General features: G+C 37.0%; 1 protein-coding gene across 6 annotated transcripts in view; it reads left to right on the top strand.

Moving 5' to 3' along the window:
* RAF1 (Raf-1 proto-oncogene, serine/threonine kinase) overlaps positions 1 to 25,468 on the top strand; it is a 135,326-nt gene that overhangs the window by 34,678 nt on the left and 75,180 nt on the right. For 2 of the 6 annotated variants that reach the window (XM_069483957.1, XM_069483953.1), the window contains exons 2-7: positions 10,186 to 10,417; positions 16,780 to 16,892; positions 18,812 to 18,914; positions 19,211 to 19,368; positions 20,703 to 20,801; positions 23,096 to 23,249. In XM_069483957.1, the coding sequence (XP_069340058.1) occupies positions 10,211 to 10,417; positions 16,780 to 16,892; positions 18,812 to 18,914; positions 19,211 to 19,368; positions 20,703 to 20,801; positions 23,096 to 23,249 (834 nt within the window). In that variant the 5' untranslated portion in view covers positions 10,186 to 10,210. Of the gene's footprint in view, positions 1 to 10,185; positions 10,418 to 16,779; positions 16,893 to 18,811; positions 18,915 to 19,210; positions 19,369 to 20,702; positions 20,802 to 23,095; positions 23,250 to 23,862; positions 23,923 to 25,468 lie in introns of those variants that run through there. The other 4 variants (XM_069483951.1, XM_069483954.1, XM_069483955.1 and 1 more) reach the window with 4 other exon arrangements.

Genomic DNA, 25,468 nt, shown 5'->3' on the forward strand with positions numbered 1-25,468 from the left:
ATCTCCTATGCTGGGTGTTCTTGTGTAGGGAAGAAGCTATAAAAATTCAGTGCTTTACAAACACTATTGAACAACATTCGTAGCACTCAATGAGGTATTATTATCCTATTTTACAGTTAATTCTTCAGCCTAGACATCTTCTGAACTTCACAATTATATATCTAACTGCCTATGTAGTTTATTTCCAATATAGCAGCTGAAGTAATCCTTTTAAGATGTAAGACAGATGGCGTCTTTCTCTGCTCAAAACCTTTCAATGGGTTCCCATTTCCCTTTTACTCAGTAAAGGCAGTCTGTACAGTGACCTACAAGACATTATGTTATCTGCATTGTCCCTGCTAACTGTACTCTCACTTCATTTAACTCTATGATCTCTTTGTTATTCCTTGTACACAGGGTTTTCACTGCTGTTCCTTCTGCCTGGAATGTTCTCACAGCTATCTGCAAGTCAAACTCGCTGCCTTCCAGGTCTCAAATGTTACCTCTTCATTGACTGCTACTTTAATCTCACTGTAGAAATTGCAACCTGGCTCCCTTCCATCAGTATTTACCACGCTCTATCATATAATTTATTGTGTTTGCCTCCACTAGAAGATAGGTAGGCTTCTCGTGCGATCAGGAATCTTTCTCTCTTATTCCCTGAGCTAGTAAGTTAAGAAAATTAGTATGTGGGGAAGTTAAGCAACTGAGCCAAAGGCTGTACAGCTAATAAAAGGTAGAGGTAGAGTTTCAGCTGATATCCATATATTGTGCCTCAAATATTAGAAGATGATATCCAAAAAAATGTTGGGTTAGATGAATAAGATTATAGGTAACTTTATCTTCTCCACATTTAATTTTTGCTTTATTATAAATAAAAGTATAATTAAAAACAGATTACCAGAGTAGAAGGAAAGAGCCAGATACCAGGACGCTAAAGCAGCCAGCCACAGGTTAAAATCTGGTACCTCAATGTACTGATCCTATGTGTGTGATGGTGTGATGAAGCCCTGGTAAAACTTGTGAATATTCTTAATATTCACATATTCTGTCAGTAGTCTTGGCTGTATATCTTACTGGGTAACCTTGGACAATATTACTTAACCTTTATGGTCCTCAGTTTCCTCATTTCCAAAGTCAGGGTAATAGTCTTTCTCATACTAGGTTGTTGGGAGAATTAAATGAGATACATTGTGCATAAAGCACTGATACATAATAGTCAGTGGCTCTTAGCTAATATTATCATTGTTCTATCTGCTTAGTTGTACAGAATTTTCAGAAATTTATTTTTTGGTGGATATATCTTGTTGCCTAGTGAGTTTTAGCAGGTGTCAAAATAGAAAGCAAACAAATATAATTGTTCACACAGTCAGACAGGCTTTGTTAAATATTTGTGTTTTTCATGGACACTTGCTTGTGGTTATAATCTTACATTATATTTTTAATAATAGCCATCTCTCCTTAATTTACATAAATTTTAATATTTAATGTTACGGATTCTACAACTACCACTGTTTCATTGATTTTGCAGTTTTGGTCGACTCCTGTGGGTTAACTGATTAGAAATGATCAGTAGGAATTATGAATACAACTGTTATGACATTCAAAAGTTAGTGAACCATGTAACCTAATCACAGATGAAGAATGGTCTTAGGTTAATCATATGTATATGAATAGAGATTACTTTCAGTGTATCCATTAAAGTAGATATCTTCTACTTTAAAGTAGAAATTTGAATGCTGTGCACTCGTATGTTTATCTTAGCACAATTCATCATCGCAAAGATATGGAATCAACCTATCAGCTGATGAGTGGATAAAGAAAATGTGGTGTATATATATATATACCATGGAGTACTTCTTAATGATAAGAAAGAATGAAATAATGTCCAGCAACTTGGATGGAATTGGACGCCATTATCCTAAGTGAAGTAACTCAGAACAGAAAAGTAAATGCCATTATGTTCTCACTTATAAGTGAGAGCTAAACTATGGTTGTACAGTGGCACACAGAGTGGTATAATGGACGTTGGAGAGTCACAAAGGGAGGTTGGGAAGAGGGTGAAGGATGAAAAATTACCAGTGGGGTACATTGTACACTACTAGGTTGATGGGTCCAACAAAATCTCAGACTGCACCACTATACAATATATACTACATGTAATGGAATCCAACATGTACCCCCTAATATAAAATAAAAATAAAAAGAAAGAAATTTGAATGATAAATTAGGTCACAAAATAACTAATGGTACCTGAGAAAAGAATGAAGATGTTATATACTGAGTTGTTGAGTCATTATAGTAATGTAATACTTAACTTGAAAACTGGCAGAATTACATGAAGTAGGAGAAATGACTCTTTTTTAAATGTAGCATTTAAATATAAGGCAGAATTAGCACACAAAAAATTTATTGGTAGGACTAAGGAAGGTGCATTAAAACTAAATGGATTCTTAAAAAATATTGGTCATTCAAGTGCAAAATAATGTATTTTGTGTGTACAAATGCATTTGGAGAAATTAATGCAAGAGTTATCCTAGGGATTCTGGGCTTTAGAATTAACCAGCAGCTTTTAAATTTAGTAGTGATCCACATTAACAAATAAATTTTATGTTTGTATACCTGAATCAAAGATTTCTCAAATAGCACTTACCTGTACTATGTGTGATACATTTAGTTCTATCTTATTTTTAAAGAAAGCTGGTCATGACTTAACCAGTGATCTGCTGACGACTAATGGGTCATGCTTCATGGTTTGAAAAAATGCTGAGTTATACTTTAGGAAAGAAAGAGACTTGAAATTTTGAAGTCTTTCCTGAAAAAGCTGGCTATTATGTAGAAGGTACGTATCCTGTCTTTGTTTAAGTCATATTGGGTGCTTATTATAGTTACACCACAAAAAGGTCCCAAAGAAGACAACTGAAATGAATCTCAAGATAGAGAGCATGTCAGGTTGTTCAGGGACTTGGCCTTTGGCTCATGCTGCATAATTTAGTGCCAGGTGGCTTTCTACTCTAGTTTTTTTGTTTGCTCTTAAATTCAGATACTATTTAGAATTTATAAGCCTATTATTTATTTATTTATTTATTTATTTTTTGAGACAGGTTCTTGATATGTTGCCCAAGCTAGCCTTGAACTCCTGGGCTCAAGCAATCCTCCCATCTCAGTCTCCCTAGTAGCTGGGACTTCAGGTGCAAGACACCGTGCCTAGCTATAAGCCCATCTTTCAATGTGAATACAGAAAAAGTTTTACACTTTAATTTTCTAAAAAGGAATGTTCACATAGGGAATAAGTGTGGTTGAAAGATTATGACAAGTGAACTATGACAAAAATGGACATTTTGGTATAGAAAGATGTAGTTTTGAAAAGAGAGAGTTTAGACTATAAAAATCGTGAATTACATGATTAAAGCAAATATATCCTCAAACTCCATGTGGCAGAATGACACATGAAACCAATAAGAGGCAATTTTTTTGGTGAATCTGTGGAACTACCACCCTCAGAAATAATGTAGACTAGAAAAAATAAATTCAGAGAAATTTATACAAACTCATGATTGACAGGCATAAAGTGGGTGACTACAGAAAGCTTATATATCTGGCAATTATGAGTCACCACCTCCTTTTTCTTTTTCTTCTTCCTTTCTCCCTCCCCCCCCCTTTTTTTTTACAGCCCCGCAAGCTAGGAAAAGTCATCCCCCTTCTTGTATCACAAAACATCCCCTGGTGTCTTTCAGAGATTTACTGTGCAGCTAGGCCCACGGTGGTAATTCTTTAATGGAATAGTAGCCAAAGTGGAGGAAGGCAGAGTAGGGTAGGATCTAGGCTTTTTGATTTTTGAAGCATTTGGTGATGGTTGGTGGGGAGTAGTCTGGAGTACTGGAGTACAGAGGGAAGCAGCTTCGAACCAGTTGAACCTGAATTCTAGAATTCGACTAGAATGATTCATATTAAGTAAATTGTATGCTTCTGAAATAATTTATAAAATTTAGCTATCATAATAAATGAAATTATGAATATGCTCTGTCTTTTCTGGCATGTAAAATGTAAATGTTTAGTCTATAGAATACAGATTTTTTTTTTTTTTTTTGAGACAGAGTCTCACTCTGTTGCCCAGGCTAGAGTGAGTGCCATGGCGTCAGCCTAGCTCACAGCAACCTCAAACTCCTGAGCTCAAGGGATCCTCCTGTCTCAGCCTCCCGAGTAGTTGGGACTACAGGCATGCACCACCATGCCCGGCTAATTTTTTCTATATATATTTTTAGCTGTCCATATAATTTCTTTCTATTTTTAGTAGAGATGGGGTCTCGCTCTTGCTCAGGCTGGTCTCGAACTCCTGAGCTCAAACGATCCGCCCACCTCTGCCTCCCAGAGTGCTAGGATTACAGGCGTGAGCCACCGCGCCCGGCCTATAGAATAGATTCTCAGACATTTTACCAAATGTATAAGGTCTGGGAACTTTTGTAGTAATACAGCTAGTATTTTGTGTATGTGAAGAGAGTTATAAAAAATTATTTTTATCATTGAACAGAAATGAGATTTTACAATTTGTTTCCATATAAAGTTTTTGTTACCAAAGTTATCTTCAATGATATACTTAACAATACTCTTTTAAACAATACGCTTTTATGTAGGGGCTGAAAAAGTTGGATAAATACCAACCAAGAAATGTTTCATGAACATTTTAAATTTATCTTTTTTTGATGTTTGGTTTACTTTTGACATTACACAACATGTAGTATTCCTTTGAAGTGTTTTATTTATTTGTTGTTTATTTTATTTTTTCAAGTTCTCCTGCAGCTTGACTTTGAAGTGTTTTAAAATGTAATGGTGACAGATAGATGGCATTAACCTCAGTCCTGCATTATGGAAAATGATCTACAGTTTAGCAGTAAAGTTCAATAGTTTTTCTAGTTAAATGTAAAATAAAAGTGTAAAATACTCCCTACTTAAAGCTTAAAAATTTTCTTTTTAAAAAGTTTGTTCAAGTTGGGCATGGTGACACATGCCTATAGGCCCCAGAAGGCTAAGGCAGGAGGATTGCTTGAGCCCAGGAGTTGGAGGGGTTGCCTGGTCAACAGAGTGAGACCCCGTCTCTTTAAAAAAAAAAAAAAGACAAAAAGTTTGCTCAGGGAAATCAAAATAGGGTTTTGCATAACTTTAGGTGTGTTTTTCCTGTATAAAGCAGTCTGTATAAGTATTCTTTTTTTTTTTTTTTTTTTTTTTTTTTTTAAGAGATGGAATCTCAGTATGTTGCCCAGACTGCGGTGCAGGGACACCATTGTAGCTCACTGTACCCTCGAAGTCCTGGGCTCAAGTGATCATCCTGCTTCATTTCCCAAGATGCTGGGACTGCAGGTGCATGGCACCACACCTGGCTGGATAGTTAGTTATTCTTTAAATCAGACCTTTCACCAGTGTATTGGGGCAGTGTCCTTTCCTAGGAGGTCTTTTTTAAAAACCAGTCTTGCTTTAAATTGTCCCAATTTTGGTTAATATGGCTTTGGGTTTTAGGTAATTTACAGTTTTTTGATATTACAAACAATGCTGCAGTAAATATCCCCGTGTGTTTGTGTAGTGCTGGGTGTTTTTTCTCTTGTAGGATAGATCATCAAATGAAATGTAAATTTAAATCTTTAAATAGTTTATAGACACTTTTAGATTGTTAGACTATTGTGGTTTAAACTCTTAGCAATATAATGAGAGGGTAGATTGCCTTCAAATACTTGTGCTGGATATTTTTAGTCATTTATTTATATTTTTCTTTTTTTAATTATCACCCCTCCCTTCAGTTTTTAAATTTTATAAATCTGATACTAAAAATAGTATTTTAGTTTTTAATTTGTATTTTTCTACTTTATATAAACATATGTTCAGTAGCCTTTGTATTTCCTGTCTGTGAATTTAATTCCCTGGTTTTTTTCTGTGGCATTGTTCATCTTTCTCTTATTAGTTTTCAGGAGTTCTTTGCATATTATGAATAGTAATCCTTTACAGTGAAATATATGTCTTTTTAAATGATTGATTTCTTCTAGCACAATGAATTTTTCCATTCATGAAAGAATGCATTTGTTTTTAAAACTTTTCTATTGAACTGTGAAAGATCTTTCACATTGAGAAGTGGATTTGTACTTTGGCCTATCTAGTTTTAGTATGTGTCTAGGTCTGTGTATATGTGTATGTGTGGGTGTATATATTTTTTTAACATAGAGCATTTAATCAGATCAGAAAGGTCATAATGTTGGAAGCTAGATCTACATTTACATTTGAGAATAGTATCAACAGACTTTCAGAATGTTTCCATTTGAGGTTGAAGTATGTTGCTGCTGTATGATCGTTTTCGAATACACTTTTTTCTTGTTTTCAGATGTCTGCCCTTCAGTAAATTGATTAAGGAATATCTTAGTATAGAGTTTTCTGTGATGAACAGGTTAGAGGTGTACCCCTTCTGCCCTGGGGCAACTGGTAGGGCCCTTGGCCTTGGAGTCTTAGGCTTGTCACTTCAAGCCAGAACAGCCTTGTCTGCTTACCTCAGCATGTCTTGCAAATATGAGCCATTATTTTGTATGAATGTGGTGATACGAAAAAGATTAGGAAGCAATGACTTGGCATGCTTCTTAGCCTGTAAGTGGTTTTGATGTGGAGATAGAAAAATGAAAATTATGAGTGATAAATAAGCTAAAATTTGAATAAAAGTAGGTATATTTTTGTCAGTTTTTATTAAAAGTTACTGTGGTATGCTTTCTACTAAGTATCAGCACTATAATTTTTTGAGTGCCTGCAAGACTTAGAATTCATTATAAAATTATTATGTTCTCAGACTGAGGTTACATCTGAGTCTTGTAAGTGGATTTTTTATTAATAGACTCTAATATATTCTTCCCCCTCAATTAAATATAGAATGAAATTTATTGTAGTTTTCCTTCTGAATAAGATATTTTTAAAGATATACTACTAAGTGGAGATTTAATTCACATATAGTAGTTCTTGACAGGTATTTTCTATTAAAAAAAATGTCTTTTTTTGTTGCATTATTCTGGTTTCTTTTCTTCTTTCTTTCTTTCTGACAGGTTCTCACTCTGTTGCCCAGGCTGGAGTGTAGGGGCCTCATCATAATTTGCTGCAGCTTCAAACTGCTGGGCTCAAGTGATCCTCCTGCCTCAGCCTCCTGAGTAGCTGAGACTATAGGTGCACACCACCACACCCAGCTACTTTTTCTATTTTTTGTAGAGACAGGGTCTCACTGTGTTGCTCAGACTGGTCTCAAAGCCTGGCCTCAAGCAGTTCTCCCACTTTGGCCTACAAAAGTGCTGGGATTACAAGCATGAGCCACCTCGCCTGTCCTCTGGTTTCTAACTTAATTCACTTAATAAATATTTGAGTGCCTTTGTGTTCCAGGTACTGTATTAAGTACTAAGAATATAGCAGTGATTAAGATTGGCAGGGTCCTACCCTTATGGAGCAAGAAGTAAGGTAGAGGGATAGACCAAACCTTTTAAACAAGCTAACATAGTAGTGTCATGCAGAACATAAACCAGGATTATTTGATGGGGCTATTTTGGCTAGCGTGGATAGGGAAAATTTCTCTGAAAGAGATGTTTCTTGGGTGAAGACAAGTGTGAAAAAAGCCAGCTTGCCTATTTCTGGGGTTTTAGTCTTCCAGTTGAAGGAAATAAGAAGTTCAAAAGTCCTGAGTCATGAAGCCTGGCATGTGCTGAGAGAAGGCCTTAGAGGCTTTGTTAGGGAGTTTAGATTTTTCTTTTTTAATGTTAGAAATTTTAATTTTAATAATTATTGTTTAGAGTATACACATTTTACAGCATGGGCAGTCATAACAGTTACTTTGTCTTCTTTACAACAATTAATCTTTATATTCAAGTATATTTCAACATTGACCAAGAAATCATTTCAAAAAGTAAGTGTATGATAGAGAATGGACAAGTAAAAATGGCATAGGGAACAGCCAGTTATTCTCTTATCTGTGGGCTTGCATGGAGTTACAGGCCCAGAGAGAGTCTTCTGAAAGAACCAACATGCTGCCAACACTTAAAGGAAGTTTAAGTTACTCTGTCAGAGGGCACCCATGTTGGATTCCCAAAGAAATCACAAACATGGCACTTTTCTAAGTAAAAGCACATGGCACAAAAAAACATGGACTTTTCTAAGTAAGTGAAGAAGGAAAAAATAGTTGAAAAAATGAAAAGTTTAGGATTATATAATGAAAACAGACTAATTCCCTTGAAGATGGATGAAGTTACTAAATAAAGATCAATTTATTGAGTGCATTACTATACTCACTACACCTTATATGCCACATAATGCAGTGGCTAATATGTTACAGTTTATTAAATGTCTTTATTTGTAATTTCTCAATTTTGAATTTTTTTATTTCAAAATATTAATGGGTGGGATTTAAATTTTATTCTGAGTTTTAAATGGGAGTGACATGAGTAGTTGCGTTTTTAAGATTGTTCTGGCTGTTTATATAGATCATCAGGAGCCACGTCATTTCAGACTAGTTAGATGCTCAGATGAGTGAGCCTTCCCTCTCTCTGTTACCTAATCTGGTCCTAAACTCCTTCATCTCTTCCTCCTTAGTTAGGAAAAAAAAAGGATCTAGGGAAGAGCAACTGTAGGTAACCCTAAAAAGTGACCTCATTGTAACCTGGGGATAGAATTAGGAGCGAGTCAGGGCTCAGGTTTTGGTGCCAGAGGCAGGAGGCAGTGAGTGCATCATGGTCCTATCGCTTGAAGGCTATGGGATCTTGTCCTACTCTTCCCCCTCACAGAAAAAAAATAGGCTGATAGAAGCTTATAGTGTAATAGTAAAATATTTAAAAAGTAAATAGGTAATATATAAAATAAAAATCCCTCACAATCCTGCTGAAATAATCACTGCTTTTTCCTTTTATTTATTATAATCAGTTTAATTAATTACGAGACAGAGTCTGTGTTGCCCGGGCTAGAGTGCCGTGGCGTCAGCCTAGCTCACAGCAACCTCAAACTCTTGGGCTCAAGCGATCCTTCTGCCTCAGCCTCCCAAGTAGCTGGGACTGCCCAGCTAATTTTTCCTATATAGTTTTAGTTGTCCAGCTAATTTCTTTCTATTTTTAGTAGAGACAGGATCTCGGTCTTGCTCAGGCTGGTCTCAAACTCTTGATCTTGAGTGATTCTCCCGTCTCGGCCTCCCAGAGTGCTAGGATTACAGGCGTGAGCCACCTCGCCCCCCTGGGTGGGTTGGTTGGTTGTTTTTTTTTTTTTTCCCTTCCCTTTTAAAGGCAAGGTCTCGCTCTGTCAATCACAGATCACTGCAACCTCAAACTCCCAGGCTTGGGCTATCCTCCTGGCTCAGCCTCTTGGGTAGCTAGGACTGTAGGTGTGCACCATCCCAACACTTTGGGAGGCCAAGGCAGGAGGATCCCTCGAGGTCAGGAGTTCGAGACCAGCCTAGGCAACATAGTGAGACCCCACCTCTACAAAAATAAAAATTTAGCCAGGTGTGGTATGGCGTGCCTGTAGTTCCAAATACTCCAGAGGCTGAGGCAGGAGGTTTGTTTGAGCCCTGGAGTTCGAGGTTGCAGTGAGGTATGATTGTGCCACTGCACTCTAGCCTGGGTGACAGAGCAAGACCCTGTCTCAAAAAAATAATAACATAAAAAATGAAAATGTGGATAGAGGAAGGAATTTAAAACCCTTGAGGTTCTTATACAAATTAAACGAGATAATTTATGTATAAAGTGTCTTACATACATACTAGAAATATGTTTTCTTTTCTTTCCTTAAAGGCATAAATTTATGGCTTACACTTTATTGAGGTACTTCTCATAGTACTAATGTGTTGCTCACACTCAAGGGCAGTTGTTCATAATGTACAACAACCAATGAGGAAGAGGATTGTAATTATAAAAAAGTGTTAGACTGGAAGTCAAGAGACTCAGGCTGATGTTCCAGGTTGGCTTTTAACTGGCAGATATAACCTTTTGATAGATAAGTCTTTTCACCTGTGGTTCTTTTTCTTCATTTTTGACGTGTCTGTGAAATATTTTTTGGAAATAATGCTATTATAGAAGTTTTTCTGGTTAATTTAAGCAGGCGATATCCCTTATTCAAAACCCACATACTATTATTTTCACATTACTCTTTATATTATATTCTTGGGTTCAATGCTTTTGTTCTGGAATTATAATTATTTGTTTTTCTTACCAGGTTTCAGATTGTTTAAGCTGCATCAATGGAGCACATACAGGGGGCTTGGAAGACGATCAGCAATGGTTTTGGATTTAAAGACGCGGTGTTTGATGGCTCCAGCTGCATTTCCCCTACAATAGTTCAGCAGTTTGGCTATCAGCGCCGGGCATCAGATGATGGCAAACTCACAGATTCTTCTAAGACAAGCAACACTATCCGTGTCTTCTTGCCAAACAAGCAAAGAACAGTGGTACGTGAACATTCCTCATAGGAAATTTAAGCTATTTCTCTGCCTGTAGAAAACATTATGGATTATGTTGCCCAATTTATAGACAGGCAAAATCTTCACTGTTATTTAGGGTCTTTATTAATTGGTTTTCCAATTGCAGGTTTTATCTCTTTATATTGCTGTTCCTTCCATACCTCCTACTTTTTCCTACTTCTTGGCCTTCCTTCTGTTATTACTCTTGCCTGGAATGTGTTCCTTTCTGCCACTTTATCCAAACAAATATTAGGTAATTAAATATGAAATGTCCAATTTTGAATCAAAAGTTTAGTTTATTATATCTCAAATAAGAAGCAATACAATTAATCAAAGTGTGTGCCTAAACTATCGACACAGTTTTGCCACCTTAACGGTAGCTTGCTTATGCCTGCAGCGAAGAAGCCTAGAGAGCGAGTAGCGATGAAATCACAAAAGGAGTTTTCCATGCCTTGTTGAGAATTGAATATTTTTCTTGCAAGAAGTGGTCCAAAGCCTGGAAGAAGTGGTAGTCAGTTGGTGCAAGGTGTGGTGGATATGGTGGATGACAGAGAGTTTTCAAGTCCAGCTTCTGTAGTTTGAGCAGCATTGTTTTTTGCAATATGTGGTCTTGTACGAGGATTGACCTGTCTCTATTGACCAGTTTCAGCTGCTTAATCGCAAACGTTGTCATCAGTTGGTCCAATTGGTTGCAGTAGACATCTGCTGTAATCAGTTGACCAGGTTTCGTGAAGTTGTAGTGGATAATACCAGCTCTAGACCACCAAACAGACACCATTAGCTTTTTTTGATGAATATTTGTTTTTTGGACTGTGTTTTGGCACTTCATCTTTATCCAACCATTGTGCCAAACACTTGGGATTGTCATAAAGAATTCATTTTTCATCACGTAACAATACGATGTAGAAGTTGTTCACCTTTATGTTGTGACAGCAAAGAAAGGCAAGTTTTGAGATGATTTCTCTTCTGATGCTCATTTAATTCATATGGTAACCATCTATCCAGCCTCTTTACCATGCCCATTTGTTTCATATGGTTCAATATTGTTGGAATAATAACGTTGAACCTTGCTGCTAATTCACATGTAGGTTGAGATGGATTCGCTTCCAGTATAGCTTTTAGCTCATCATTATCCACCTTTGTCTCAGGTTACCTACGGGGCTCATTTTCAAGATTAAAATCACCAGAATGGAACTTCTCAAACCATTGATGTACAGTACTATGAATGCACTGATGTGCGTTTATTAGCCACATCCTTCCCAAATGCTTCGTTGATATTTCAAGCTGTCTGCACTGCATTGGTTACATGACGGACCTCATATTCAAAAATAACATGAATTTTTGACTTATCCATGGTTTCACAAAACCTGCTCTAAAAAAAAAAAACTTAAAAGATAATTACAAGCCAAAATGTACGTTTGAAAGAATGAGGATATACCTTCACAATTAAAAAAAAAAGCAAATAAAAATACCCAAGAAGTGTCAAAATGAAATGTCAGAGATATCAACTGTCAAACTTAGTACTTAAGGTATTCAGACATTCCATACTTAATAACCCAGTAGTACATGCTTATGGGTATATTTCAAAGACTTCTTTGTAAAGTCTGCTTAGGCCTTTCCAGCTAGTTTAAAAAAAAAAAGACATTTCTTCTATTAAAGCAAAATATTCATGTAAGGTTTTTTGATATTACAATCAAGGATAAAGAAAAAATAAAATTACTTAAAATTATTTTCATATATTTCATAGGTCTAAGAAAAGTCTGAAGGCAGCTTAGAAATCAGTGTCATCTTTTTCAGAGCACTGGCACCAACCAGTTATTTCTGCATAGTTTATTTTTGTAGGACCAGTGACAGGTTCATGTTGGCATCATACCAGCCACTAGTTTTCTGATATAAAACCCCAAGTTTTCTAAGAACTTAGGCTCAAAAAAGTTTTCTACTATTTTGGATTAAACAAACAAACCAAAGAAACAAAAACCAACCCACTCGGTCGAAACAGAAAAGTAAAATTGTACTGATTTTGCTTATGGAACAATTGAGAACACCTTAGCCCAAAGTTTGCATGCCTTTTCCTTTACACCCTCCATTCTTTGTTTAGCATCAATGCATTGTGTTTATCTGTATACTCAGGTGAAGCAAGGTTCTGAGATTGTGAACTCCAGTCCAGGGTTTTCTCAGTTTGTGTCTGCAATTCCAGTGTTCACAGTTTGCTAATGAATTTCTTTGTACTTCTTTTGTGGACTCAAGGAGCCTCCCAGTTATAGTGTATACTTGGGTGCATTTTGAACTGAAGGCAGAACTCAAAAGGCCAGTTAAAATTTGAGTAAATTTGTTTTTGTCCCCTTCCTAAAAATGAAAGTTTTATGGCGGCAAAATAAAGTTGTAGTGATCCCCTATATTTGAACAGTGGTCTTTTGTTTGCAAAGTGATTTTACCTACTGTTTCTCATTAATTTTCATTCTGACCTTAAATTGAGAGGTGAAGTAGGAAGTGTGAGTATTACAGGAAGCTGAAGACCATCTGCTGCTTCTTCTGGATGTTATTGAGACTTATCTTCTCCATCCCTATCACCCAGTTTGCCCAGAAGGCTGGGAGACTTAATTTGGCATAGTGATTAAGTGTATGCACCTTTAGGACAGCCAGACCCAAATTTAAATACTTGCAATGCCTTTTCTTAGCTGTATCATGTAGGCAAATTCCATAATATTTTGAGCCTCTGTTTCCAGATCTTTATGAAGTGAGGATTGTGCTTAGTACAGTGGCTGATTCATAAGTGAAATGGTACTTGTATTTCTGAGCTTTTTATACATCTGTGTAGTCCTTCACAACCTTCATTTGAGTACAGCTGGTAGTTGAGAACCAACAATTTAGAAGCTTGACTTCTCCTATGGCTTATGAGAAGGCTGTAGCAGAATAGGTTAGTTTCTTTTATTTCTTTGACCAGAGATAGACTATCTATCTCTGGAAGAATCAGCTTCTTTCACCTGGCATCCAGCTTCAGGGGAGCAATGGAGGAAGGAGGATTCATTGACAGGCGAGCATGTTCAGTCAGTAAGCTTTTTCTACTCATTCCCAGGTTGCTTCACGTCTGGAACCCAGAGTGACTGGGTTCCAGAAATATTTAACTGATTTCAGTGTGTATCCATAGGTCGTTGTAAAGAAGAGAATGAGAGAGAGGGTATCTGATTTAAATAATTTTAGATGTAATAATAGGTAGTTTTTTGAGTGTTTCTTGTCATTTTTATTTTCTAAACATATGTGCCTCATTGATCATCTTCTTTCTTCTTCCATGAGTGAGGACCACTACCATGACTCACCTGATAAGCAGTTTAAAATAGAGACTCATTCTATATGAATGGGCTTCATTACAGATTAAATGAATCAGAATCCTTGGATGTGTTGGAGGGGGAGATGGAATCTATATTTTCACAAGTTCCTCAGATGATTCTAATGCCAGCGAAATTGGGGAGCCTTACTGAATTAGAGGCTATTTAAAGAACTGTCCAATTTGAACTCTGTGACTTTTAAGGAAGATTGATGATATAACAGATATCACTTTACAGCTTTGAAAGCATTGCTACACAGTATTTGATGCAGGTCATGATTCTGTTAGTGTGTGAGTATTTATTACTCTTCATTTCCCTCATCCTTGGTGCCTTTGTAGTGCAGATCAGTGTAAGTATATCTCACTTGTTTTGTTTCTGAATAGCTGGACATTAGTGGGATCTTTCTAAGGGGTATTGCTTCTTCAAGAGATCTTTAAAATAAATTTATTATGGAGCATTTCTACAAAAAATATAAAAATTAGCCAACTGTTAGTGCCTATAGTCCTAGATGCTTGGGAAGCTGAGGCAGGAGGTTTGCTTGTGCCCTGGAGTTTGAGGTTGCATGAGCTCCTCCATGATGATGCCACTGCACTCTAGCCCAGGCAACAGAGTGAGACCCTATCTCAAAAATTTTTTTTAAAAAGTAGAGAGGTTAGAATAATGAATCTGATGTATCCATCACCCAATTTCAACACTTAGCTAATCATGGCGGTACTGTTTAATCTGTGTTTCCACCCACTCCTTTCCATTATTTCAACACAAATTCCAGATATCATTTATCTGAACTATTTTGGTATATACAAGGAACCTTTAAAGAATGTTAATTTTGTTTATTTATTTTTAAATAGGTAATTCATTTATATGAGTCAAAAGTATTGGGTGACCTCTGCCCCTAGCCCCCTAGTTCTTTTTTCTCAGAGGCTTCCTGTGATAAAGAAATCCTTATCTATTTGAAGAATCAGTTGGTTTCCTCTTACCCTGTTGTTCACGACCTTTCCTTCCACATATTAGAAAGAGATGATAAACCACCCAGGGAGGCTATCACAATCTCCAGAGGAGCTTTTTTAATTTGGAAAAACCCTTTTCCGTTCTTTCAGATGATTGATCCCCTTGGAGAATGTTTCTCTCCCACTCTCATTACCTCCTAAATTTATCTGTTCTACAAGTTCAAATTTTTCTGTACTGTACTCTTTTAAAAAATGGGGCCCATCTTTGTGCTTCAAAGATCATTTTTAGGCAGGTAAGTCCTCATCAGTTGCCAGTAATAGCAAAACAAAGCCTTGTGAAAAACTTCTTACGTTGCCCTTCACTGATGTTTTCAAATTTCTTGGGCTCATACTCACTCCCTTCCGTCCCAGACTATTTTGTTATCTGCTTTACATCCAAATACTTTGCCTTGATTTGACGCCTAGTAACTGGGCAGGCACAGATACTTCCGTCCTGTTTCTTACACTTTTTCCCTGTCCTAAATCAGCCAGAGAAAGATTGGCTGGATTAGCATTGAGATGGCAGGATTAAGAGCCAGGACTAAAAACACTATGGGCCTGTTGGATTCCTACTTGCTTCCTCCTCCCAGTGCACATATGTACCACACATGTGTACATACACTCACCTCCTTCTGTGAAGGGACCTAGATGGCTGCTGTCAGCTGTTACACTTTCAGCCAAAGGAACTCTGCTGTAGGTAGTTCACAAACACTGCAAATCTACATTCTGCTTTCCGTGTTGGTTGCACTGGCTCTAGTTGCCTTACTTTTGATTAACTTTCTTGGCTTTGAAAACAAAATGTAGAGGGCTTTAATCAAAGCTCTGATATTTTAGTTGAAATTTTGATGTAGCTGCCATTAATTATGAGTAGCCTGGACTCTCACTCTTCCCACTAGGCTTCTGAGTACCCACCTAGCTTCTGAGGATTAGGTATAGGGGAATATGGAAGGCTGTGTGTATACTGCTAAGGCTACCTGGTATGATGTACACATATATTTAAACTAACATTGGTATTTGTCCCTATAGCAGGGCTAAAGTTTTATTTCTTCTACTTCCTGCTAGTCCTTCCTACTATGAAGTGCATGTGAGATGGCAGTTTTGTTAGGAAGATCAACCATTTTGTTGACAGTAGGTTGAAATACAAATTTTTGATCATAAAAACTCATGTTTGTTTATAGGTTAAATTGGCTTATTTTTCTTTCTGGCAAATGTTCATTTTGCATGTACATTTCAGTGAGTCAAACAAAATTGAGATGTATAAAGGGAAAGTTTATTATTTTATCTTTCTTAACCATTGTCTCCTGATGTGTGTGTGTGTGTGTGTGTGTGTGTGTTTTTCTTTGAGACAGAGTCTTACTCTGGGTTAGAGTGCTGTTGTGTCAGCCTAGCTCACAGCAACCTCGAACTCCTGGGCTCAAGCAATCCTCCTGCCTCAGCCTCCCGAGTAGCTGGGACTGCCCAGCTAACTTTTTCTATATATTTTTAGTTGTCCAGCTAATTTCTTTCTATTTTTAGTAGAGACAGGGTCTCACTCTTGCTCAAGCTGGTCTCGAACTCTTGACCTTGACTGATCCTCCTGCCTCGGCCTCCCACAGTGCTAGGATTACAAGCATGAGCCACTGCGCCCAGCCTATCTACTGATGTTAACAGCTGGATGTGCATCTTTCCATACTCATACAACATATACAAACATATAATTATAGGTTTCTTTGGCTTTGAAGTAATCTTTGTATTCTGAAAAATTATTTCCCCCAATAAATATATGGACTCCTCTCTCTCCAGGTCATTATAAGTAATATAACACAGTAACTACATAATGTGACATAATATCGATGTTCCATTCTTTATTCAAGTGTTTACCTATTGCTGGACATTCGAGGTTTTTCTTCTGTGTGTGTCTGTGTGTCTACCATTACAGGCAATGGTGTTGTAAATGGTCTTCCTATACCCTTATAGACTCGTGCATTTATTCCTGTGCACACCTTTCCAAGAGGTGCTGCAGCTTGTGTTGGTCTTAAAGGTGGTCCTTTGCTTGTAGGTCAACGTGCGAAATGGAATGAGCTTGCATGACTGCCTTATGAAAGCACTCAAGGTGAGGGGCCTGCAACCAGAGTGCTGTGCAGTGTTCAGACTTCTCCATGAACACAAAGGGTAAGAATCCAGAAGTCAGTTTAACTCCTTCAGATTAGTAAGGTTCTCCTAGCTTCAAATAATAACTGTTTCCAATTTTTTTAACAAATACTAGGTTCCTATAGAATATTGTATATTCATATACCCTTGTTTATAAAGAGACAAATTAGAAAAATAAGGTGTTAAGAACTTGAATTATTGCTTGGACATTGTCTTGAAAAATAAAATATATGTTAGAGTTGACAGTGTTTCCATGGACAGAAACAGTAATCTTAGGTGCTATTTCTTGAAACAAAGATTTTTCTTTGTGTTTGCTATAATGTATTACATAGAGTGGGTACTCAGAAAGTGTTTGCATTATTATTTATAGTTACAGAATGCTATCCTCAGAAGATTGACTCTTATCGTTCGCTCATTGATTTTTATTCGGTTTGATGGGTACTGGATCTCTGCTATTTGATAGACACAAGACCAAAAGGAGGAGGAGAATTTTGGCTTCAGGGAAGGCTTATGGTTTATCCTATTTCTAATGGGGGTGGCAAGATGGAAGCATTCACTCAAAGACTAGGAGTAATATTCCATAGCAGCAGACCTGTTCATAAGTATCCATTACTCATTATTTTCCCCCTAAAATATGGGGAAACCTTTTAGGAGGTTCTTTTAACTTCACCGTCTTGGAAAGTGGCACTTTTGTCATTGATCTTTAGTTTACATCTTTCATGTTTCAAGGAGTTCCTCAGTTTCTGAGAATAGTACAGGGAATGAATCTGCTCCAAGGGGTGATCTTAATTCCTCTCAGTTTAGGATGCAGTTTGTTGAAGTGCAAATCTTTGAAGCACATGTCAGCTTTAGCTGGTTGTAGCCCTAGGTTGGTCCCCAAGCCAATCTGTAGGGTTCCTTAAGGATTACAAAGGTTCTGAGACAGGGGGGGCTTAATCGACTCACCTCCAAAGTTATTATATTGGTTTGGAGGTACCCTAGGTTCTCTCTAGGACAGACAAGCACCTGCAGATTGATTGATCAGAAAATAGCGCTTCCCTCCTTTACTTCACTGGAGTAAGCAGGACTTTGGAGGGGTATGGAATTTCCCAGACCTTGTATAGGGGATTTATATTAAGTAGTATATTATTTACTATTAGATAACCAGAAAATTGGCTTGAATAGGGCTGCTTCTAGGTGATGAGAGAGGTTTGAATGGAGTTATATATGTTATTCTCTCTTTACCTGAGAATAATCTTCCTTCAGGAAATAAGCCAGGTTAATTGGAAAAGACATGAGAAAGGAGTTGGTCATTACTTTTTAGTTATATGTATTTAATTTTTTGTCTTGTTTATTACTCTAGGCACAGAAAGAGTGGTTTCAGAGTAAATTTTAAGACAGTTATGTCTCCCATATACTTATATTTACATACTCGGCAACTCTACAAATTTGAGTCTATTAATAGAAAAGTACATTTCACTTGTGGTTCCTTTATAGATTTTCTAGATTGAAGTAGGCTATTGAAGACCAAATTTTGGTACTGTGGCAATATTTATAACCTGTTTCACAGGATTTTAGGATTTTTATAGGATTTTAATTTCACAAAGTACAATTTCATATATATTTACTTTTGATCATGAGATTGTTACATATCATTGTTTAAAGAAAACTTTAAGAGCACAGAGTACAACAGATCTTGATTCCAGCCTAGGCCCTTAAACTCACCATGTGGCCTTGAGTAAGTTACCTTCTTAGAGTTCGAATTTTCTCATTTAAGATGAAGATAATATTAATAATACCTACTTCATAGTTTTATATGAATACAATAAGTTAATGTTGTATGGATTGGATTAAGTAATGTTTATATAGCATGGAATAAATGGTAGCTGTTATTTACATTTAACTCTTACCTTGTTTAAACATTTCCCTTTCATATTATGTTTTTTAAAAATGCTTTTTAGTAAAAAAGCACGTTTAGATTGGAATACCGATGCTGCTTCTTTGATTGGAGAAGAACTTCAAGTAGATTTCCTGGATCATGTTCCCCTCACAACACACAACTTTGTAAGTTACCGGTCTCCTGTCTTTGTTGTATGTTGAGTGCTTTGTCTGGCATAATAGGAATTTCCCAGAGGTCATATGTATTGTTTGATTGTTTAAAACTCAAGTTATGCCATTGCTTACAATAAGGCAATTTAGATTTCATTAGTCAGATATATACTTTGTGAATCTTACAAATGCTAGAAGCATGATCCTTCATTTTTTAAAAAGCTCTCTGGTGGGGGCTGGCAAGGAGGAAATTACTGTGTCTTTTCTCATCTTTAATTTGTTCAGCATAATTTATACCTTTGTTCTTACAGGCTCGGAAGACGTTCCTGAAGCTTGCCTTCTGTGACATCTGTCAGAAGTTCCTGCTAAATGGATTTCGATGTCAAACTTGTGGCTACAAATTTCATGAGCACTGTAGCACCAAAGTACCTACTATGTGTGTGGACTGGAGTAATATCAGACAACTCTTGTAAGGCATTTTTTTTTTCTATTTTTTCCAAAGAATGTAGAGATAGGGAGTATAAATACTTTTAAGGGTACTTATTGTACATTTTGACAAATTTGGGCTCTAGACTTGTTAAATGAATTGTTGTGATCCAGAAACCATCTGCTTTCGAAATGTAATGGTTCTGAAACTAACTAGGTTTAGTGTGGCATTATAACTCTATCAAATAGAGATTGACATTGTGATTCAGTATAGAAAAGAACAAAGGAATATGCAAACAAAAAGAATTTTGGCTTTTCTCTTTTGACAGTATCATCTACTAGGGTTGCTAGTGGACACTACTCTGTATTTTGTTGAATAGGCTGAACAAGCCATTGATATTGAAAAGGAGCAGAAAGCATAGTTGATGCTATTTTCTTCACCTCAAACTGGAGAAAACTTTATTGTTTCCATTAGCAGACAAGCCAGTTACCAACATATATTTCATGTAGACAAAACATTTCATTATCTTACCATAAAATTTAAAGTTTAAATTAAAAGTGCACATTCCAAATGGCCTTTTAAACACTGTTAACAGGGATATAAAGTGTTGAAGTTTTATCCTTTTTTAAGGATACTAGAAAAACCAAGGGAATGTTATTAAACTATGGTGGGAGCAAAAAACCCAGGTTTTTTGTTTTCATGATTAGTCACATGTTGATTTTTGTTTGAGTGAGTTTGAGTAGCATAAATGGCACAAGCTTTGGCGTCCAACAGATGTGTCAAAATCTCAGTGTTGTCATTAGCTGTAACCACCTCTGAGCCTCAGTTCATACATCTGAAAAAGGGGGTATTACTTTCCTTACATTTTTTGTGAAGATTAGCTGAGATAACATACGAAATAACCACAAGTGCCCAGCTCATGAAAAGAAGGTGCCTAATTAATCCCTTTTCCTCTTATTTGTGAGTTTTGGTGCTGAATATGATCTATTCTTTATATTTTAGTCTTTTCACCTAGGTGTTTCTAAGATAGAATGTTTCCAAAAAAGCTCTATATGATATAGGTTGTAAAATGCCCTACTGTAGCTTTAAAAACATCATTTTGATATAGCTAGACATTGGAACAGTATTTCCTAGAAATGCACACTGAAGTTTGTGTGTTCATTGGCAGGTCAATATTATTCACATTCTGTAATCATTCAAACCCAGTCAGTTGGGATGCTGGTCCCTTTACCTCTAGGTAGCCTGAAACAGTCAAGGGAAATGTGATTGGGAAAAGTTCAGTTTGAGTAGCTGTAAGTTTGCAAGGCAAGACAGGCTGATTATTTCTGTAAAATTACTGCAAATCTGTAAACTAGTCTTTCCCTGCTTTTATTTAGATTGTTTCCAAATTCCGCTATTGGTGACAGTGGGGTCCCAGCACTGCCTTCTTTGACAATGCGTCGTATGCGAGAGTCTGTTTCCCGGATACCTGTTAGGTAATTTTTTACCTAATAGCTTTTCTTTTGGAAAGTTACAGTTGGAGTGGATGGGGTTGGAAGGCCAAATACAAAAGGCAAGAGTTCCTTTGCATTCCCTCCCCTCTCTCTATGTAAACCCTTTGCTGCCTCTGTGGAATTTGATACTCGTGTTACAGCAAATGTACAAGTTTCTCTTTTTGGTCCTGTAGGTCTTAGATTCTGGAAAGTGACTTTGATTACATACAGTTCTTTCTGTTATCAAAGCACATCCCTAAATATCATTACATTTTAAAGAGCTAGAGATTCTGCTTTCCTCAATATGTAGTGAGTTGAGCCTCAATAGAAAGGGTCCCAAAACTGAATACAATGATTCAGTAAAATTAAAACCCTCAACTTTGAACTGTTTATTATGGCTTTGCATCGTTAAAACCGTGGTATTTAATAGACTGTTGTTTTTTAAAAATCTAATTAGATTTTTGATATAAATATCTTTTCTAATATGTCTGAGTTTGCACATAACTTGCCTCACTCTGTTTTCTAGCTTTAAAATCAGTTTTGTTTGATTCATGTCTTGCTCAGTGTTACACATGAATTTGGCACCAAAGTAAAATCTATGTTTTTGTCCAAATTATCTTGCTTTAATGTATATGTAATCAGATAGCATTTAGTGGCCTGTATATAATCATTGCGGCCCATACAAAGCTGCCACATGGTGGCTTATGGCTGTAGTCCTACCACTTTTGGAGGCTGAGGCAGGGGAATTGCTTGAGACCAGGAGTTCGAGACCAGCCTTGGCAACATAAGGAGACCTTGTCACAAGAGGAAAAAAAAAAAAAAAAAAATAGAATAAATTAGCCAGGCATGATGGTGCACGCCTGTAGTCCTAGCAACTTGGGAGGCTGAGATAGGAGGATCACTTGAGCCCTAGGAGTTCAAGGCTTCAGTGAGCTATGATCACACCACTGCACTCTAGCCTGGCTGACAGAGCAGAACTCTGTCTCTTAAAAAAAAAAAACAAAAAACAAAAACACACACACACCATGGAAAGTACCATGGAAATTGTTAAAGGCAGCATATCTCAGAAGAATGAATTTGTACTGAAAGGATATTTAGATATATATTTGTGTATGGCTTTTATTTATTTGAAAAGCAAGTATGCCTCAAAATTGTACTTGCCTCTAAAGATTAGAAGAAACTAGGCCTCTGAAGCCATAAGCAGAGAATTATTTGGGAAAGCAATTTTTCAAGTCAATGTAAAAATTTCCCTTGGAAAAACTAGCATTTTATTCCTTGAATTCATATGTGGGTGTTACCTGAATTGAACAAAGCTCAAACAAATCTTTAGAGCAAATAATGAAAATATTATACTTCTAATGCATGTTCCTAGTTTGGTTGGTGGAAGAGTGTCGTTGGCTGGAAGAGGCCAGTGGTTAGTCTCACAATTAGATATTGCATTCTAAAAACTGAATTCCCAATTATTTTGTGTGCTGGTTAGAGGGGAGAAGAGTGGGTAAAATCCTGGCCATTTTGTAGACGTGCTTAGCAGGTCTGACTATGTTTAAATAAAATCTGCCTTAAAGTTCTCTAATTTAGTCTCTAAATTAAACTGGGCAAGTTCTTGCTAGCTGGTGGTGGTGTGGTTGGCAGATGTTAATCTGTTCTTTCCTAGAAATGCTATAAAATTTGGAGTAATCTGTAGAGATGATTTATTAAAAAGAAGAAAATTTATAATGTATTTTTCTCCTTTTCATTGAACTCCAAGCACACTATTTCCTTTCCAAAAATTTGCATGCAGAAGCACCTAGGCAGAAAAGAATTTTCAGATGGCACATATTTGAAAGAATGAACCATTTTGTCAGGTTGTATAGGTAGAGTTTGCCCCTAAACATCTTTCTTTTTTTTTTTTTTTCCGTCCCCTCCCCCATGCCAAGCCCCTAAACATCTTTTTGTTTTGTTTTGTTTTTGTTTTTTGAGACACGGTCTTGCTCTGTTGCCTAGGCTAGAGTGCAGTGGTATGATCATAGCTCACTGCATCCTCAAACTCTTGGGCTCAAGCGATGCTCCTGCCTCAGCCTCCTGAGTACGTCGGACAACAGGCATGTAACACTATGCCCTGTTAATTTTTAAATTTTTTATAGAGACAGGGTCTCCCTAAGTTGCCCAGGCTGGTCTCGAACTCCTGGCTTCAAGCAATTCTCCTGCCTCAGTCTCCCAAAGTGCTAGGATTACAGCATTTAATGAAGTAGGTAGTTAAAAGAGTACCAGTGGGAGGCCTGAGCGCCAGTCATGGAATTTTCTTTCTCCTCCTCTAGTTCCCAGCACCGATATTCCACACCTCACGCCTTCACGTTCAACACCTCCAGCCCCTCCTCTGAAGGTTCCCTTTCCCAGAGGCAGAGGTCGACGTCCACACCTAATGTCCACATGGTCAGCACCACCCTTCCTGTGGACAGCAGGATGATTGAGGTAATAGGGCCCTTTGGGGGTGGTGATGAGTATCAGTCAGTTAATGTGGGTGGGGTTGATTGTTATGTCAGAGAGTTTTGAGTTTCAAACCTGATGAGGAATGTTCCAGCACTTTCTCAGTTCCCTGGACTTTTAAAATTTCTTTTTTATCCATACCATCTTTATTCAGACTGGCTGAATGATCCAGTTAGTATCATTCAAGTAGAGAACTAAAACTTCCTGAAGAAATGTTACCATTTAAACTCATTCTTTCCATGTCAAATGTGAATAGGATTTCAATGAGCTAGTGTATAAGGTACATAAAGATTAGTTTCATTTTGGTGTGGGAAAGAAAATAATAGTGATGGAGAACTACAAACTCTCTAGAAGTCTTCTAAGTGATTTTATTTAGAAATAAGAGGGTGGAGTCCTAGGATTTTAATAAGCAGGTATTTAGGAAGATATAAAAGTGCCCAAAACTAGTGTTTTCAAACTGCTTTTTCTTTTCTTGTCTGTTTGGTATTTTGTTTGTTTGTTTGGTTTACTTTCTGCTTCATCTTTAATAACAACTGAATACACTTAAACTACTTCCTTTGTTCTTTATTCTTCTTTATTTCTCATTGCTTTGGACTAGAATAACAGCCTGAATGCTTCTCCCAGGGCGTGGTCCAGACGATTTTGTTTGAGGGGAAGAGTAGGTATTTTTCTTCATGCCTTTGCTTTCTTGTAATTAACAGGATTGCTAAGACTGTCAGACAGTAGACTATCAAAAATGAAACAATTGCTAAGTTAAATTTATATTTCTTGTTAGACCGTTTTCATGTTTTCTTTTGGTAAGTAGAGTATGTAAGAGTAAAAAAATATGGTATGTAGTATCACTGATAAGTGGAGTAAATTTATCAAGTTAGGCCAGATATGGTGGTGTGCACTTGTATTCTATCTGCGTAGTTAGGCAGGAGGATCAGTTGAACCCAGGAGTCTCAGGGAGCTAGAATCATGCCACTACACTCCAGCCTGGGCAACGCAGTGAGATCCCATCTCTTTAAAAAAAAAATTTTTTTTTTTTTTTATCAAATTGAATTTTGAGGCCAGGGGCATTAAGATTAAAAAAAAAAAAAAAAAAAATCAATTCCAGGCCAGGTGAGGTGGCCCACATCTGTAATCCTAGCACTCCAGGAAGCTGAGGCTGGAAGATTGCTTCAGACCAGGAGTTTGAGACCAGCCTGAGCAACATAGCAGGTCTGTGTCTCTATAAAAATTAGAAAACTTAGCTGGGAGTGGTGGCACACACCTGGAGTCCCAGCTACTCGGAAGGCTGAGATTAGGAGGATTGAGCCCAGGAGTTTGAGGTTACTGTGCCTGTGACGACGCCACTGTACTCTAGCCCAGGTGACTGAGCAAGACTCTGTTTCAAAAAAAAAAAAAAAAAAAAAAAAAAAAACGAAAAACAATTCCAACCAAAGTCTAATGTTAGATTTATTTAGTTGGTGCTCGCATCGGTATTCTATTTATACATTAGACACCAAATGTGTCAGTTTGGTTGATATGCCCTGAAAAATCCTTTATTAAAAGCTTACCAGAGATAACTATGTTCCCTCTGCATCATGAATTGTTCCTTGAAAGCCTCAGGGACATCTGCCACATCAGGCACAGTTTATCTCACTCAGACCTCAAATCACGTTTGACATACTTGTCCTGCCACTATTGTGAAGAGGTCATGTATAAGCTATGAATTTTATTTTTTCTGCATGATTTTTTCCTGTGTAGATACTCTAATACTTGGAACATTAAAAGTGAACATTTTAAAATTTTTATTATAAAATAAGTGGCACAGCTGTTGTGCTTAATCCTTTCTGTACTTTAGAAGCAGAGCAAATTTTGATTCCTATTATTTTTTCATCACATGATTCAATATTTTTAAAGTGGACATTGTTGCTTTATTTAAATTTTTTTTTTTTTTTTTTTTTTTTTTGAGACAGAGTCTCACTTTGTTGCCCAGGCTAGAGTGAGTGCCGTGGCGTCAGCCTAGCTCACAGCAACCTCAAACTCCTGGGCTCAAGCGATCCTCCTGCCTCAGCCTCCCGAGTAGCTGGGACTACAGGCATGCGCCACTATGCCCGGCTAATTTTTCTATATATATATATTTTTAGTTGTCCATATAATTTCTTTCTATTTTTAGTAGAGACGGGGTCTCGCTCTTGCTCAGGCTGGTCTCGAACTCCTGACCTTGAGCGATCCAC

Source organism: Eulemur rufifrons, chromosome 10 (assembly GCF_041146395.1).
Source record: "Eulemur rufifrons isolate Redbay chromosome 10, OSU_ERuf_1, whole genome shotgun sequence".
NCBI lineage: Eukaryota > Metazoa > Chordata > Mammalia > Primates > Lemuridae > Eulemur > Eulemur rufifrons.